Source organism: Populus alba, chromosome 11 (assembly GCF_005239225.2).
Source record: "Populus alba chromosome 11, ASM523922v2, whole genome shotgun sequence".
NCBI lineage: Eukaryota > Viridiplantae > Streptophyta > Magnoliopsida > Malpighiales > Salicaceae > Populus > Populus alba.
Genome location: NC_133294.1, coordinates 6,341,318 through 6,354,886, shown reverse-complemented (window position 1 = coordinate 6,354,886; position 13,569 = coordinate 6,341,318). Strand labels below are relative to the sequence as shown.

The following is a 13,569-nucleotide window of genomic DNA, read 5'->3' as shown; positions in this document are numbered from 1 at the left end:
ATGCTAATGGGCATGGATGGGCAAGCAATTGAGAATGTTTGTACATGCAGGGCCGGTACTTAAATGACATTACATCCAAAATTTGTTTAGCTTGTAGTATTTGGTATAAAAAAAAAGACAAAAATTACAAAGGTAATTTTTTTTATTATTATAACGGAAAGTCATTAGTAATTAAATCATTAATCATGCAAGGCCATAACTAAGATTAATAAAGCTCTTTTTAACATTAAGAGGGAGCTCAGTTGGTCAGGTTTTGAGCTTGTTCTTTTAAAATTATTAATTTGAGTCTTATAAATCTTGCGACTACTAGAAGCTTATATGATTATTAATTTTAGAATTCATGAAATTAATTAAAATATGTATAAGCTAATCCAAACACCGACGTTAATCTTAATCTTAAAAAAAATAAGAAGCTCTTCCTAACATAAACAATAGAGAGGTTACATATTCAATTCCTATTAAAAACTCATTTTGATAACAAGAAGCTCTTTCGGGGCACTTTGCTGTAGAATGAAGGGTTTAATCACTACCCTCGGTAGTAAAAAATATGCTCGTTTGGAAGTCGATCAAAGAAATCGAAGGGAGCCCTCAAAATTTCCAAAATTTCCAAAATATCCATTTTATCACTAATTAGATTTAGTAGTTCAAATTTACCCCCTTCTCTTTGACATTTCCCCCCATATTTCTTGGAAAAGTTTTCTTCGCCCCTCTTATTTAAATCCTAGTTTAATTTCCTCCCTGACTGCATGCATATAGAAACCAACTAGGTAGCCAAAGAGGAAATCTATATGCCCGCGCGCTTGCACAGAAATAAGATTCACTACGAAGAAAAACTTGGTTCAATATTCTCTACGGCTCATTTAGTAAGAGGCAAGCCCAGAGCTACATTTTGGCAGAAGCTGAAAGCCATTTTCACCATTAGCAGAAGACACAGGTTAATCTTTTCTGCAGCAAAGGAACAACAGAGCTGGATATATAGTGTTAACGTTCTACTAATTAAGAAGTAAAGGATATAATATATAGAACATTACGACTAGAGTCTTGAATTCCCTCGGACATCGAATAGTTTAGACCAGCCTGCTAGGACAAGATTATTTAGAAGCAGGCTGTCATATAACAACATCTGCGAAGAGAGAACCTAGCTAATAGTAGCGAAGTAGAGGCTAGACCTCCAACATTTGCCTTTTTTCTCAAACTTCATATCCATTTGTCCTATTGTGTGATCCTGCAAAGATCAACAAAAGCAGAATGTTACTTGCAATTACCAATGCTTTCAGTAACCAAATATGCATCTGTCAATCCAATACACACACACATACATTCTCACACACACACACAGGCTTTTCCATGATGAAATAATAGTAGCATTCCACTACCAGATTCTGTATCATAACTGTGAAGTCATTAATTCAGAAGCACAAATCTTTTCATGAAACCGCCTGAACCCAGCATTTATGTTATAGTTATTCTGGTAATTTTAAAAACTGCATTCTCTAGCCACTAAACAATCTGCAATATCGAGGTCATCACAGTCCTCCAACTCAACCACTCCTACTGCCAATTTAGGTCAGATATCTACTGCCAGTACCAGTTATCCATGGATAAAATATTTACCTGGTTGAATTTAATAAATTTCCCTGCATTGAGGAGAATGTCACAGACATCAGAGCATACAGCTTTGGCACGCAGAACCAAAAGCAAATAAAGGAGAGAATAGACAAAAGAATTAACCGTTAACAAAAAAAGAAGAAGTTATAACTTAGTTTTTTTTTTTTTTAGAAGTTTTAAAAATATGGATAAAATAACACAATACATAAGTATTTTAAAAAATAATACAGTTTAGAGAGTAGTAGATGACATCTACGACTTGTGAGTCGCAAGTGTCGTATATATGTGACTTTTTACAAATTAAAAATAGATTAACACAATTTACAATAAAAAAAAGGAGAGATATAAACAAAGAAATAAAAAAAGAAAACCTCGAAGACATACTGAATCTCCGATAACGATACCACTAATACTGTTAAAAAGATATCAATAAAATGATTCCAACGACACTGAAAAAGGTCATAAATGGTAACTAGAGTGGGTCACACGAGCTGTCCAAATGTATCATGGCTCATTTGCCATCGGATGGTTCATGTGGTATACTCCGGTCACCATTGGCAACTTTTCTTTATGTCGTTGGATTCATCTTGTCGAGATCTTTTTAACGGTGCAGGTGGTATCATTATCGAAGCTTTGGTGTGGTACACTTTGAGGTCTTTTTTTCGTTCCTTGTTTCTTTCTCTCTCCTCTCTCCTCCTTATAATTTATTTTTCTTTTTTCCTTGTTTTTTCTCACTCTCCTATCTCTACTCTTTTTATTGTAAATTGTGTCAATCTATTTTTAACTTTGGAGAGAATCGTAGATGTCATGTGCGACTTTTTAAATTGTGCTACTTTTTTAAATATTTTTTTTATTATATTTTTTAAGTGCTAAAGTACCAAAAAACTCTAATGATTGAAGCTTTAAATTATAGTTAAGGTTGTGTTAGGTATATGGTTTTAAATATGGAGTGAGATGTTGGAATATTAAGGTTTAAGAATGAAGTTTTAAGGGTGTAAAACGTTTTCAAGAGTGAATTGTTAATGATGTTGAGTAGTAATTGATAAAATCATGAGTTATAATGAAATATATGACTTAAATTAAATAAATAAATGATGAAAAAAAAACCTTACTCTATTTAACTAGAGGGTAAGTTTTACTATTTATGCTTGAAGGATGGAGTTAAATGTTAATCTCAATTTGTTACCCTTTCCACCATCATGCATCAAACATATGCTAAAATTTCACTCTCTTTTCTCGTACAAAAAAAAAAAAAAAACATTATAATAAAACCTAAAATAAAAATAAGCATTGCAAATAAACTCCGAATTAGCTTTGATCTAATATAAGCCTAACATGTTAGGCATGTCATCTTGAGAGAATAATATAGTATTATCTTTGATGAGTAACGAACATCATTTCATTGACCTTATCTATATATCATATAAACTATAATATAGGGTGTAAGGGAGAGGGATTGAGGGAGGGAGTTGTGATCTAAGATTAAAGGGCTTTGGAAAATATAGTTTATATTTACTGTATAAAATCAAGTGAACAATTAATCACAATATACAATAATATGTAACAATCAACCAAGTTTAACAAAATAATAAGAGGTTGGGGAAGAAGTGCTTTACATTTGTATGACAGTTGATTGAAAAATATTCACAAAAAATGATAAGATGTTTGTATGAGGAAAGGATTTGTAATTTGAGCCAAACAATCCTAACAGAAAATACTATGTTGACTATAACTTCCTCTAACAAATATTAGCAAAAAATAATTGGATTGAGCTGTATATATTTTGAATACTTGTAATTATGGAGAATTATTCTCCTTTCCATGACTATAGGAAATAGAATAATTATAAGATACTGTAATATTTAGTTTATTCATAAACAATATCTTTTGTATAAAGATCCTTTAATAATAATAAAAAAAACAAATATAATGAAAAGTTATTGGATACAAGTTACACTTATTTAAGATCCTAGTTTGACATGATATTAAAACGCCGTTCAACTCTAAAGAACATGTTCAAATGAGTTTAATCTCAAATTGAAAAACTATTTTTTCAAATCTAAACTCTCATCACAAATTAACTACTTACTTAAATCTTTATTCTCTAACTGGTATCTAGCAACAACATACCTAGTAGAAGTAGTAGCAATTGTATTAGCACTAACATTGATCCAACAATGAAATCTACCAATTTAGTAGCAACATTAGAAACCACTAAACCAGTAACAACAACAAAGACCAATGATCTAACAACAACACATAACCAATGACCTAATAGATAAAAAAAATAATCTAATATAAGTGAGTTACAACTAATCCACCACAAACACCAATATTTCAGACTTTGTGTTTTAATAAAAGGATAATCATCACTGAAACTAAAGTAGTTTTCTAACAACAACAAATCACGTAATTTTTAATAGTTTTCTAGCCATAACAAGTCATCCATAATTATTATGCAAATCAAATTTAGGCAAACATTTCCCTTTTCTTAACTGGTGGTACGATCCTAAATGAGAATCACTTTTGACTTCCAACATTAAATTATGTATTAGTACCCTAACATACACCTAGCACTCGAAAATCCTTTATTCGAGAACTAGCCATAAAGAATGATAGGGTCAAGAGTTGGTTTACTAACTCCATGTTCTCCTAGTTAGCAAGTTGATATATTGGTCTTCTTACTACCAAGGATGTGTAGGATGCAATCCTAACTACATACTATGACAATTCAAATCAAATCATAATTTTTTAAGTAAACTATCAAAGCCTACTGGCAAGTTAGAATGGACACGCTCTCAACCTGCTACAATGATTTTTGCACTATGTTTTTCAAAATTCATCAAAACACTCAATCAAATATAGGCACAACTACATGTTGTTATTTCTCAACTTTGGCTTCACATGTTTCTTAGTGTATTGGACCTTGTTTTTAACCAAGTGCTTAACAAAATTATATGCAAAGAACGACTTATTACCTTAAAGCAATGTTATGTATATGTCTAGAAATTGAGAGAAAACTTATTAGAAACATCTTTGTATTTTTTTAGATTGCAATTATGGTTGCTAATCATCAATGAAGACCGTATTCAATTTTCTTTAAACCTCCTTAAGAGAATTGATATAGAGAATTGACATATTCCTACGAAGGTGAGAGTAGTCATTCAAAATAGATGAAATTATATGATATTCCGAATGGTGGGACTTTAACAAAAATCCTTGAAAGCAATTGACAAGTAAGGTGGCCATAATAATTATGGATTCAACACCTTTGATAGATACTGCTAATGTAACCCATTTAGGTATTGTTGGTAAGGAAAATATTGTTTTCTACACATTATTTGAATAACACTTAGATAATTGACATCAATGCTTTAGATCACATGACTAATAATCCAAGCCTATTATATTCTATAACCAGCTCACCATATTCTATTTTTTATATTACTAATGGTGGCATCTCTCTTGTTACTAAAGAGGAGTTCATTCTTCTATTTTATAAACTTATTTTATATATTATGGATATTTATAAAAAATATATCCTAGCTTACTCTTTTTTCACATTGCCTCCCTTCTTTTAAAAATCATACTTTACATCCTTAGTTAACTAAATATTTAAAATTGGACAAAATAATTAAATTAACCTCATATGCCAACAAATAAACCAATATCAAACATCTTAACTTCATAATTCTAAGAAAAAAAAACCCATATCATAAAACCATAAAATTTAAGAAACCCATGTCATTAAATGATATAGTTTTGATTTTCTTTTTTATTGTTGTTCAAATATGCTTTCCCTTATTCTTCTTATTGTTTTGTTTTTATTTTTTAATTTTTGCAATGGGGTTTGATCAACTTTGTATTGAGATTTTGGAATAATGAGAAGGGGTTTTTGTTTTAGTGAAGAGAGAAAGAAAGGTGATGATGTATGTTGCTTCAGGCTTGGGACGATGAATGGTGAACAAACTTAGATTAAAAAAAAAAGGAGATGGGTAAGTGGATGGAGATATATGCATTTTAAATGTTGTTTCAAGTTTTAAGCCCTTAACAATCTGTTGGAAAAAACTTAATAACCCATGATTAAAAATTGAAATTCATTTTTTTTCAACTATAATCATAGTTTCACTAACATTAATCATTTTTTTGAGTTTATGGATTAACTATAGGTTTTGAAAAATACATTTGTACTTTTAATTTGACAATGTTTTGACTTACTTTTTATTGTATAAAGAAGAAAAACATTTAACTTTTTATGCCTAAGATACTATTAGATATGGTAGAAAATGATGGATCATATTGTGGTAGAAAAAGGAGATGGGTTAAGGGCTAGAATTATAAGGTAAGAGATGAGGTGATGCAATGGTTGTTGGTTTTGGTTAGAGGTAAAATAATATGAAGGATGAAGAATGAAAGGTCAGTTTTGGTTAAAGTGTGAAGGAGAATAGTGGCTAGGGTTTGTTCTCCCCCCCCCCCCCTTTTTTTTTAATTTGATGGCAAAGTTATAACATTTTATGATAATCTTGAAAATAATCTAATATTTTATGTTGATTTTTTCTTGGTGGACTAGAGTGAGGATGTAAAGTGTAATAACAGAGGTAAAGTGAAAAAATAAGTAAACTATAAGAAGTTTATATATATATATATATATATATATATATATATATATATATATTATTTTTATTGTTCCATCCTTTTCTTACAACTTCCTATCGATAAGTCTAATTACCATAACCCTGGTTGTGTATTTTTTGCCTATATTTTGTGTTTTTCAAAACATTATAATCAGTCAAACTCTTGACCATGGTGTTAGACGATGCAAGCTATATTAGTTTGACTTAATCAATAATTGATTATAAAAGTTGAGATAACAAATTCTTTTGAAGGGTAGACAATGAAAAATAATGGGTGTGGTCATGACATCATTGTTTAGGTCATTTATCTTATGGTTATCATTGAAAACTAAAACCTCATCGATTCATAGATATTATCAAGTCAACTTTTTATTATGATATTTATGAATTGGCTATGAGACATTATATCTCTTATTCAAATAGTTTTAACAAAAGTTCATAACCATTCATGATTAATTATTTAGGTGTTTAGGAACTAAAACAAATTCTTTATTTTCTACCACTTCTTTTCTCAAAACCTTTTTAGAGCTTTCCTTTAGAGAAAAGCAATAAAAGCTACGAAAACTAAAACTAAGATAATAGCTTTTAAATTAATTAAAGTTGTGGTATATGAACTTCTTAGTTTACTCTATTTTAAAGGTATCTATACCTTTTTTTCTATTATTATTTAAGTGTTTATCGTTGCACCTCATTTCTTTATAAAAAAAATATAAAGGGATGAAAAACACACTGTATATATAAAGACGCAATTTACTATTCATTACAATAGTAAAATTATGGTTTTTTGCTTTCTAAAAACTACTTATAGCTGTTCTGCAGTTGTTTTTGTATGTTTACATAGCGATTAGTTATTAAAAGATTGTCGAGATGTATAATTGTAAAAAAACCTAATTTTCCTAAAATAGAAAAAATTATAGCACTAACGAAGAGTGGCATAATTGTCTTTTCATTTTTTCATGTATAGTAAATTGACAAGTATACCCCTGGACTAAAAAAAATCGTAGGTTCAAGGGCTTTTTTCTTTTCCCTTAGTTTTTTTTATATAATTACCGGCGTAACCAATGAAATTTTATCTTTTAATATCGATTAAATATTATTTAATTATAGAAAGTTGTTGGTGTGTGTGACACCTCTGGTTGGCATAAAATGCCCTTCCTCTGTTTAGTTGGATGCATCATTGTGCCCTCCTCCTTCAAATGAAGCGTGTGTCAGTGATGACAGAACAATTTATCATTGGATGATCTTTTTTTTTTTTTGCTTTCGTTTCTCTCTCAAACCCTGGAAAATACAGGTTTGTGCTTTTTTTGTTGTTGTTGGTATATCAACTTCAGTCCTTATTCTTTTCATTTCTAATTTTTTTCCTTGACCATTTTGGTTACAAATTTATTTGTTTTCAATTTAATATTTAAATTCTAATTTGTCATTTATAAGTTTTTTTAATTTGATTCTTCTTCTTTTGATGTTTAGTATTTTGTTACCTTAGCTTTTTTGTAAAAGTTTTGATATTTTCAATTGCTTCCTACAATTTAGGTTTATGATGTATTTTTTTTCTTCTAATTTGGTTCTTATTTTTTTAAATTTTTACTTTTTGTTAAAGTTATTTTTCTTATCAATTTAACCCTCCAATCAAAATATTTTTCTTGCCCTCCAATTTTTTTTTAATTTTATTTTCACTCATATTATTTTAATTGCTATTTTTAAAAATTATTTGTTTACTATCATTGATAGTTTTTTTTATTGTCTGATTAAAATAAAACCAACTTATTAAACATAATTAGGGCTATAATTGAAGTAATTTTTTTTTTTTATTTCTTATAAACACGCTTGCATTACCTAGAAATTATTTTTATACAAAAAAATATAAATCCACGACATAGCGCGGGCCAATATCTAGTTTCATCCATAGAATGATGGTCAATAAGTTTACATGTAACATGCTGGCATACTCTTCAAGGATAAATTCAACTTTCAATTTATTTTTATTAGAGGGTTTGTATTTCATTTATGTTTCTATTTTCTCTATTTGAATTTTTCTACTTTTGAGAATCTTCAATCGTGTTTTTGTTAGAAGTGATTAGATGATAATATGCTTTTTTCATTTGATGTCCATGTGGTTGCCTTCACCAAGTAAATTAAGAAAAAGTTAAAAAAAAAATCCCACTTTGATTCAAAAAGGAAATTAAACCAACCCACCATATAATTTTTTTTTTTGAGTTTGATTATAATTGAGGTTTTGTTGAATCTAACTGTCATGATTTTACTTTGTTCTATAAACATGATTTTGATTTGAATGAATTTGATATTTTTTTTCTATAAACATGATTTTGATTTGAATGAATTTGATATTTTTTGTTTTAATATTTATATATATTGTCTAAATATTTTTACTTTATCAAGTATGGTATAAGGACTGGAAGTGGACATTGTAGAAAACATCACCAATTAACTACTGGTTTATATATATAAGCACTAATAAATTAATAAGTTGTTGAAGAATTTCATATATGATTGAAAAAAAAAAAAGTACATTCAAATCACAAAATAAAAGTAAAAACACATAATTAGAAATAAATTGAAAATTTCAAGTACACCTATTGAATAGGTCAATATGCCACATCAATTTAACAGCCACATAAACATAACAATGGAAGCACTGATTATAAAATATTTGAAAGTTTGCCTATTCAAATAGTAAAAATAAGAATATTCAAATAAAAAATGAAAAAAGAAAGTTTCATACATGAAGAAACCATTGATTATAAAATATTTGAATGTTTGCATACAATCACAACACCACCATAATTAGCTCGTTCATACACTTATAAATTTAAAATAATTTAGAAATTCCTTAAATGGAATATTGAAATTGAAAATGTTTTTTCATTAATTTTAATGTTTCTATAAAATTATTACATTGAATTAAATGATGTTTTATTCACTCACTATATCTAAATGGTTCTTTAAGGTGACAATTTGCTACTAGTTCTTCATACTCTCTTCGAAATTATTCACAATTATTTACATAGAAATGATTTAATTCTGCCTTGTCTTCAGCATAATTATTGACGTCTAATTTTAAGCATCCAGTATTTTATTTTTTGGCTAACTTGCTGGAAAAAGGCACTCTGTTATTATTCACTGCATAGTTTGGCATAGAAGGAAATTTCACTACACTTTTGCTTCTTAATCTCTAGTTTTGAGCACTCAATGTTTCAGAGAATCATTTAACTTAAATACTTTTTAAGCTTGAAATTTGAGTAGACACACACTAGTTTATGCTACTAAAAACGAGAAGAAAATTTCCATCCTCCCCATTTCTTCCTTAGCATCTTTATCTCTCTTCCTCTTTAGTTCATTGCTAAAATTCCACTAAGACTTTCCAGCAAAAGATATATATATATATATATTTTTTTCCATCCCTTGGTGTTAATTATATCATGATTTCCGAGGCTAGCCTCAACGATATATTATCAATGTTATCCATGCTGCAAACTTTCTTTTTTCAATTGCTTGAAAAAAAAAAACAAAAAAAAAAACAAAATAGAAGAAGCTTTATATATGTAGACTTGTAATATGTGAGCTAAGCACCAGCTGGTACATGGAAGCAAATGCCCATGGGAAATGAATTCCAGAAACAACTATATTAAACAAATAAAAAAAATCACAGAAAACTTCTCACACAAACATGTTTGCAATTATTATTTTTCAATTAGAAACCAATAACTTAAACTTTATACATTACTATAAAACTATTTTTAAATATCATTTAGTAACTCAAAATCTGGATAACCAAATAATTATGAATTCTAATTTTACTAGCTATTATTTAAATTTTTGAATTAAAATAGTTATTAATTTACTGTTTATCATGTATCATATTATTTTGTATGAAAATTATAGCACAAAAATTGTGTTTGTAAATTATTTTTCTTCAAGAAATCTCTTATAAGCTAAATTTGAATGTTATTTAACATATTCTTACCTTGAATCCTTAAACCATAAAGCTGCCTCTCTAAATTACGAATCCCCCCCCCCCCAAGTAATTTCAATAATAATTTTCTTATAAAAAACAACAATAATTACATGAAAGTTGTTTTCTAAAGAAGAAAGAGGAAAACTAATTGTTGATTTAAGGCTAACATATTTCATTTATAAGGTTAATTTAATGAAGAATATCCATCTCCTTTCTATGATGAACTCCTAGAAATGGAATTGATTTCGACTTTAAGAAGATGTTCATTTGCAAACCGTTTTCAAGATTGGAGTTTTTTTGTTACTGAAAGATAGATATTTGAAAAGTACACATAATTCTTGGTTTCACTTAGCTTGAGACATTATATTCATGTGGAAAAATATAATCTACCAGCACATACAACAGATTGATTGGATATAAAGTTTTTTTTTTTAAAAAATTATGGTAGGGAATATTTTCGTTAGCCAAGTTCTATCAGGACCATATTCTTTTGATTTATAAGAGCTCTAATAGAAAATATTAACCTCTCCTAGCATAAAACCCTATCATTTCTAAAAGTTGAAGCTGGTATTAGAGAGCTTAATGGCCAGCACATTTTGTGCCCTTGCCACAACTATGCCAACTGCTTCTTCGACTATCCCTGTTGAATGCCTACCAATTCCGGCAGCTAAACATGTCCGGAAAACTAAATTTATCCCTCTGTTGAATAGCCATTGGTCTAACTAATGGCGAACAGATCCCTATTCACAAAACTTCAATACTTGAGTCAGGTGTTGCTTATGAAACTGCTGATGGCGGAGAGACTTTACTTGGATCAAAAGACCTAGCTAGTATGCTAAGTACTTAGAGTGTATAGGGTAAAGAATAGAGTGTCTATTAGGAAGATCCTCTCTCGTGGTTCAACAGCTGAGCTCGAGAGTTATTTCAAGGACTAATAAAATTCCAGGTTGCCAGCTTAAATGAAAAGATGCTTTATTTTCTCAAATGAAAGTGATCTTTAGAATAGAAGAAATCATGATTTTCGCACAACCACCAGGAAAATCTATTGATGAAGACAGTAATGCATAACACTACCTGGGACAGACATAATATTTACTGACTCTTTCTCGATATTTGTGCGTCATCCTTGCTTAGCCCTGGCTTTCTTTTTTATTCATAATTAAAAAGAAAAAAAATAATATGTAGTAACTCATAACAAAATAATATGCATTTTTCTTCATTTATAACAAACGGCTGTTATATAACAATGGAAGCACATCCATATATTGTATACACACATTGACACACAAGATATTGGCTCAACAGCAAGAAGATTAATAAATAATACGTGGGAAGATAATATTATTTAAATATTAAGAGATATAATTGTGCATGTTAATTCAACGTCAATGTGTGTAAAAATCACATGCAACCTAGGACATATCACATGATGGCCATTCATGGGGAGCAAAAAATCACGCAGAATCACAAACGAGGCAAAACGAGGGAAAAGTAAACAAGTTGTGAAATTTAATTAATTCGGAAACTGCACATGAACAGTGTTTTCATTGCATGATTTGAGAGAGAGGGAACAAAAATACTGTTCTTCCTTTCCAATCATAGTATCTGATATATATATGAATAATAAATAAATAAGGGTAAAATCTTCATTTCACCAGAGTTGTTTCATCTTGTACAGCCTTGGAAGTGATAGCCAGATTAGGGTTTTGGAATGTGGGTTTAGGGTTTATGACAGAGAACGAAAACCCCAACACAGACTAGTTATTGTATATCATCAAGTCTTTGAATGTATTGAAAGTCCAATCAATCACCGTTTCTTTCTACTAACACACAATATACGTCTAACTTGTTATAATTCAACTATTTTAACACGTATGCCATTTTCAAGAATTGATTATGTGGAACTTGATTTTTTCTAGCCATGTGGTTGATCGAAGATACATTTATATTTGTTCATTCTTAATAGAAGATTTCTGAAACAGCACACATTAATTACTATGTATTTAAATGGTATGATCAAGAGCGAAATTACCATTTATCTGAAGAAGCCAAAGGACTTAAGCTGACTGGATAGGAGGCTTCGCTTCATTTCTTGCCCTTATTTGAGTCTTCTTCTTCGTTTTCTTCTTGTATGGAATCCCCCTTGCCTTAGCTTGACACTCTTTCACTTCACGCAAATAAACCCGAATAGCTCCATTTCCAAAAGGGTTGGTCTCTGCAGATCCTCCATGCTCCTCATAAGCTGCTCGAAGCCGTCCGATTAGGGCATCGAGGCTCCCCCAAGCTTGCCTTAGAGGGCAGGTACAAGGAGCAGGAGGGTTAGGTTGTCCAAAAAAGACACAGCCATGTAGATGGACCTTAGTCTTGCCAAACTGATCGAGATATCGAAGGAAATCAAGCACGTGGTTGCAATTACTCTGAGATAGTGAAACTGGGGGTCTCTGATTCTTCAAGTACTGCCCAAAAGTGTTCCAGTCTCGCCGTTTCTGCGACTCATACCTGCTCAAAGGAGCCGGTTGAGGCTGGTAGTGATCGCCGCCAGATCGCGAAGAGCCTTCAGCAGAATCTTTAGGCCTTTGATCACCTGACATGATTAGTTTTTTTCTGCAGAAGAACTCCAGACTATCTTGACAAGAAATGAAAAAAAGGAAAAAAAAAGGGTGGGTGATGGAGAAAGAAAGAAAAGAGGTGATAGAAGAATAGTGTGATAGTGCAGTGTGGAGAGATGAAATCACATCTTTGGGTCATAAATGAGTGGACATGAAATGGGCCCTACGAAGATGCTTTTGTTCCTTTTTTTTTTTTTAATGTAGTTATAAGATTTCACCATATAACTCGATTGGTTGATTCTGGTGAATTTAGTGACCCTCTAACCCAAGATCAATGAAATATATTTCTTACAAAAATAATATTATTATAATTCTTTTATTAAAAAAATAAAGAATCAGGTTGATTCTGGTCACCTGAGTAGTTATATGTTTTTTTAATTAGTAGAAAAGTTTTTTTATATATATATAATAATTAAGAATATTATAAATAAAACGTTCCCATTTAAAAAATGAGGGCTGCAAGATAAGTAAGATTACAGGGAAATTAAAAAACATAAAAAACATACCTATATTTCTTTCCTTCACTGACACTATTTTGCACTACCTATATTTTTAAAATGATATCTACGATTATTAATCCATATTATCATCAATACAATCATTACCATCATTTTCATTTGAATAATGATTATATTGCTACTATGCACATGAACTCAATGACTCAGCAGTCGGTGCAACTAGCTAGGTAGTCAGAATTAGTGACTCAATTTATAAACTCTCACATATAAAATATTATGAGTGAATA

General features: G+C 30.0%; 1 protein-coding gene across 2 annotated transcripts; it reads right to left on the bottom strand.

Moving 5' to 3' along the window:
• Positions 1–974: 974 nt before the first annotated feature.
• Positions 975–12,943, bottom strand: LOC118051877 (protein LIGHT-DEPENDENT SHORT HYPOCOTYLS 10). Of its 2 annotated transcripts, XM_035062637.2 has the most exons (3): positions 12,248–12,943; positions 1,615–1,637; positions 975–1,225 (listed from the first exon to the last, which is right to left on the bottom strand). In XM_035062637.2, the coding sequence occupies exon 1, from the start codon at positions 12,804–12,806 to the stop codon at positions 12,273–12,275; it is 534 nt and encodes a 177-aa protein (XP_034918528.1). In that variant the 5' UTR covers positions 12,807–12,943; the 3' UTR covers positions 975–1,225; positions 1,615–1,637; positions 12,248–12,272. The 2 variants fall into 2 exon arrangements, with proteins under 2 accessions (XP_034918528.1, XP_034918526.1); XM_035062635.2 differs by lacking the exon at positions 1,615–1,637 and having other exon boundaries at positions 12,248–12,942.
• Positions 12,944–13,569: the final 626 nt, after the last annotated feature.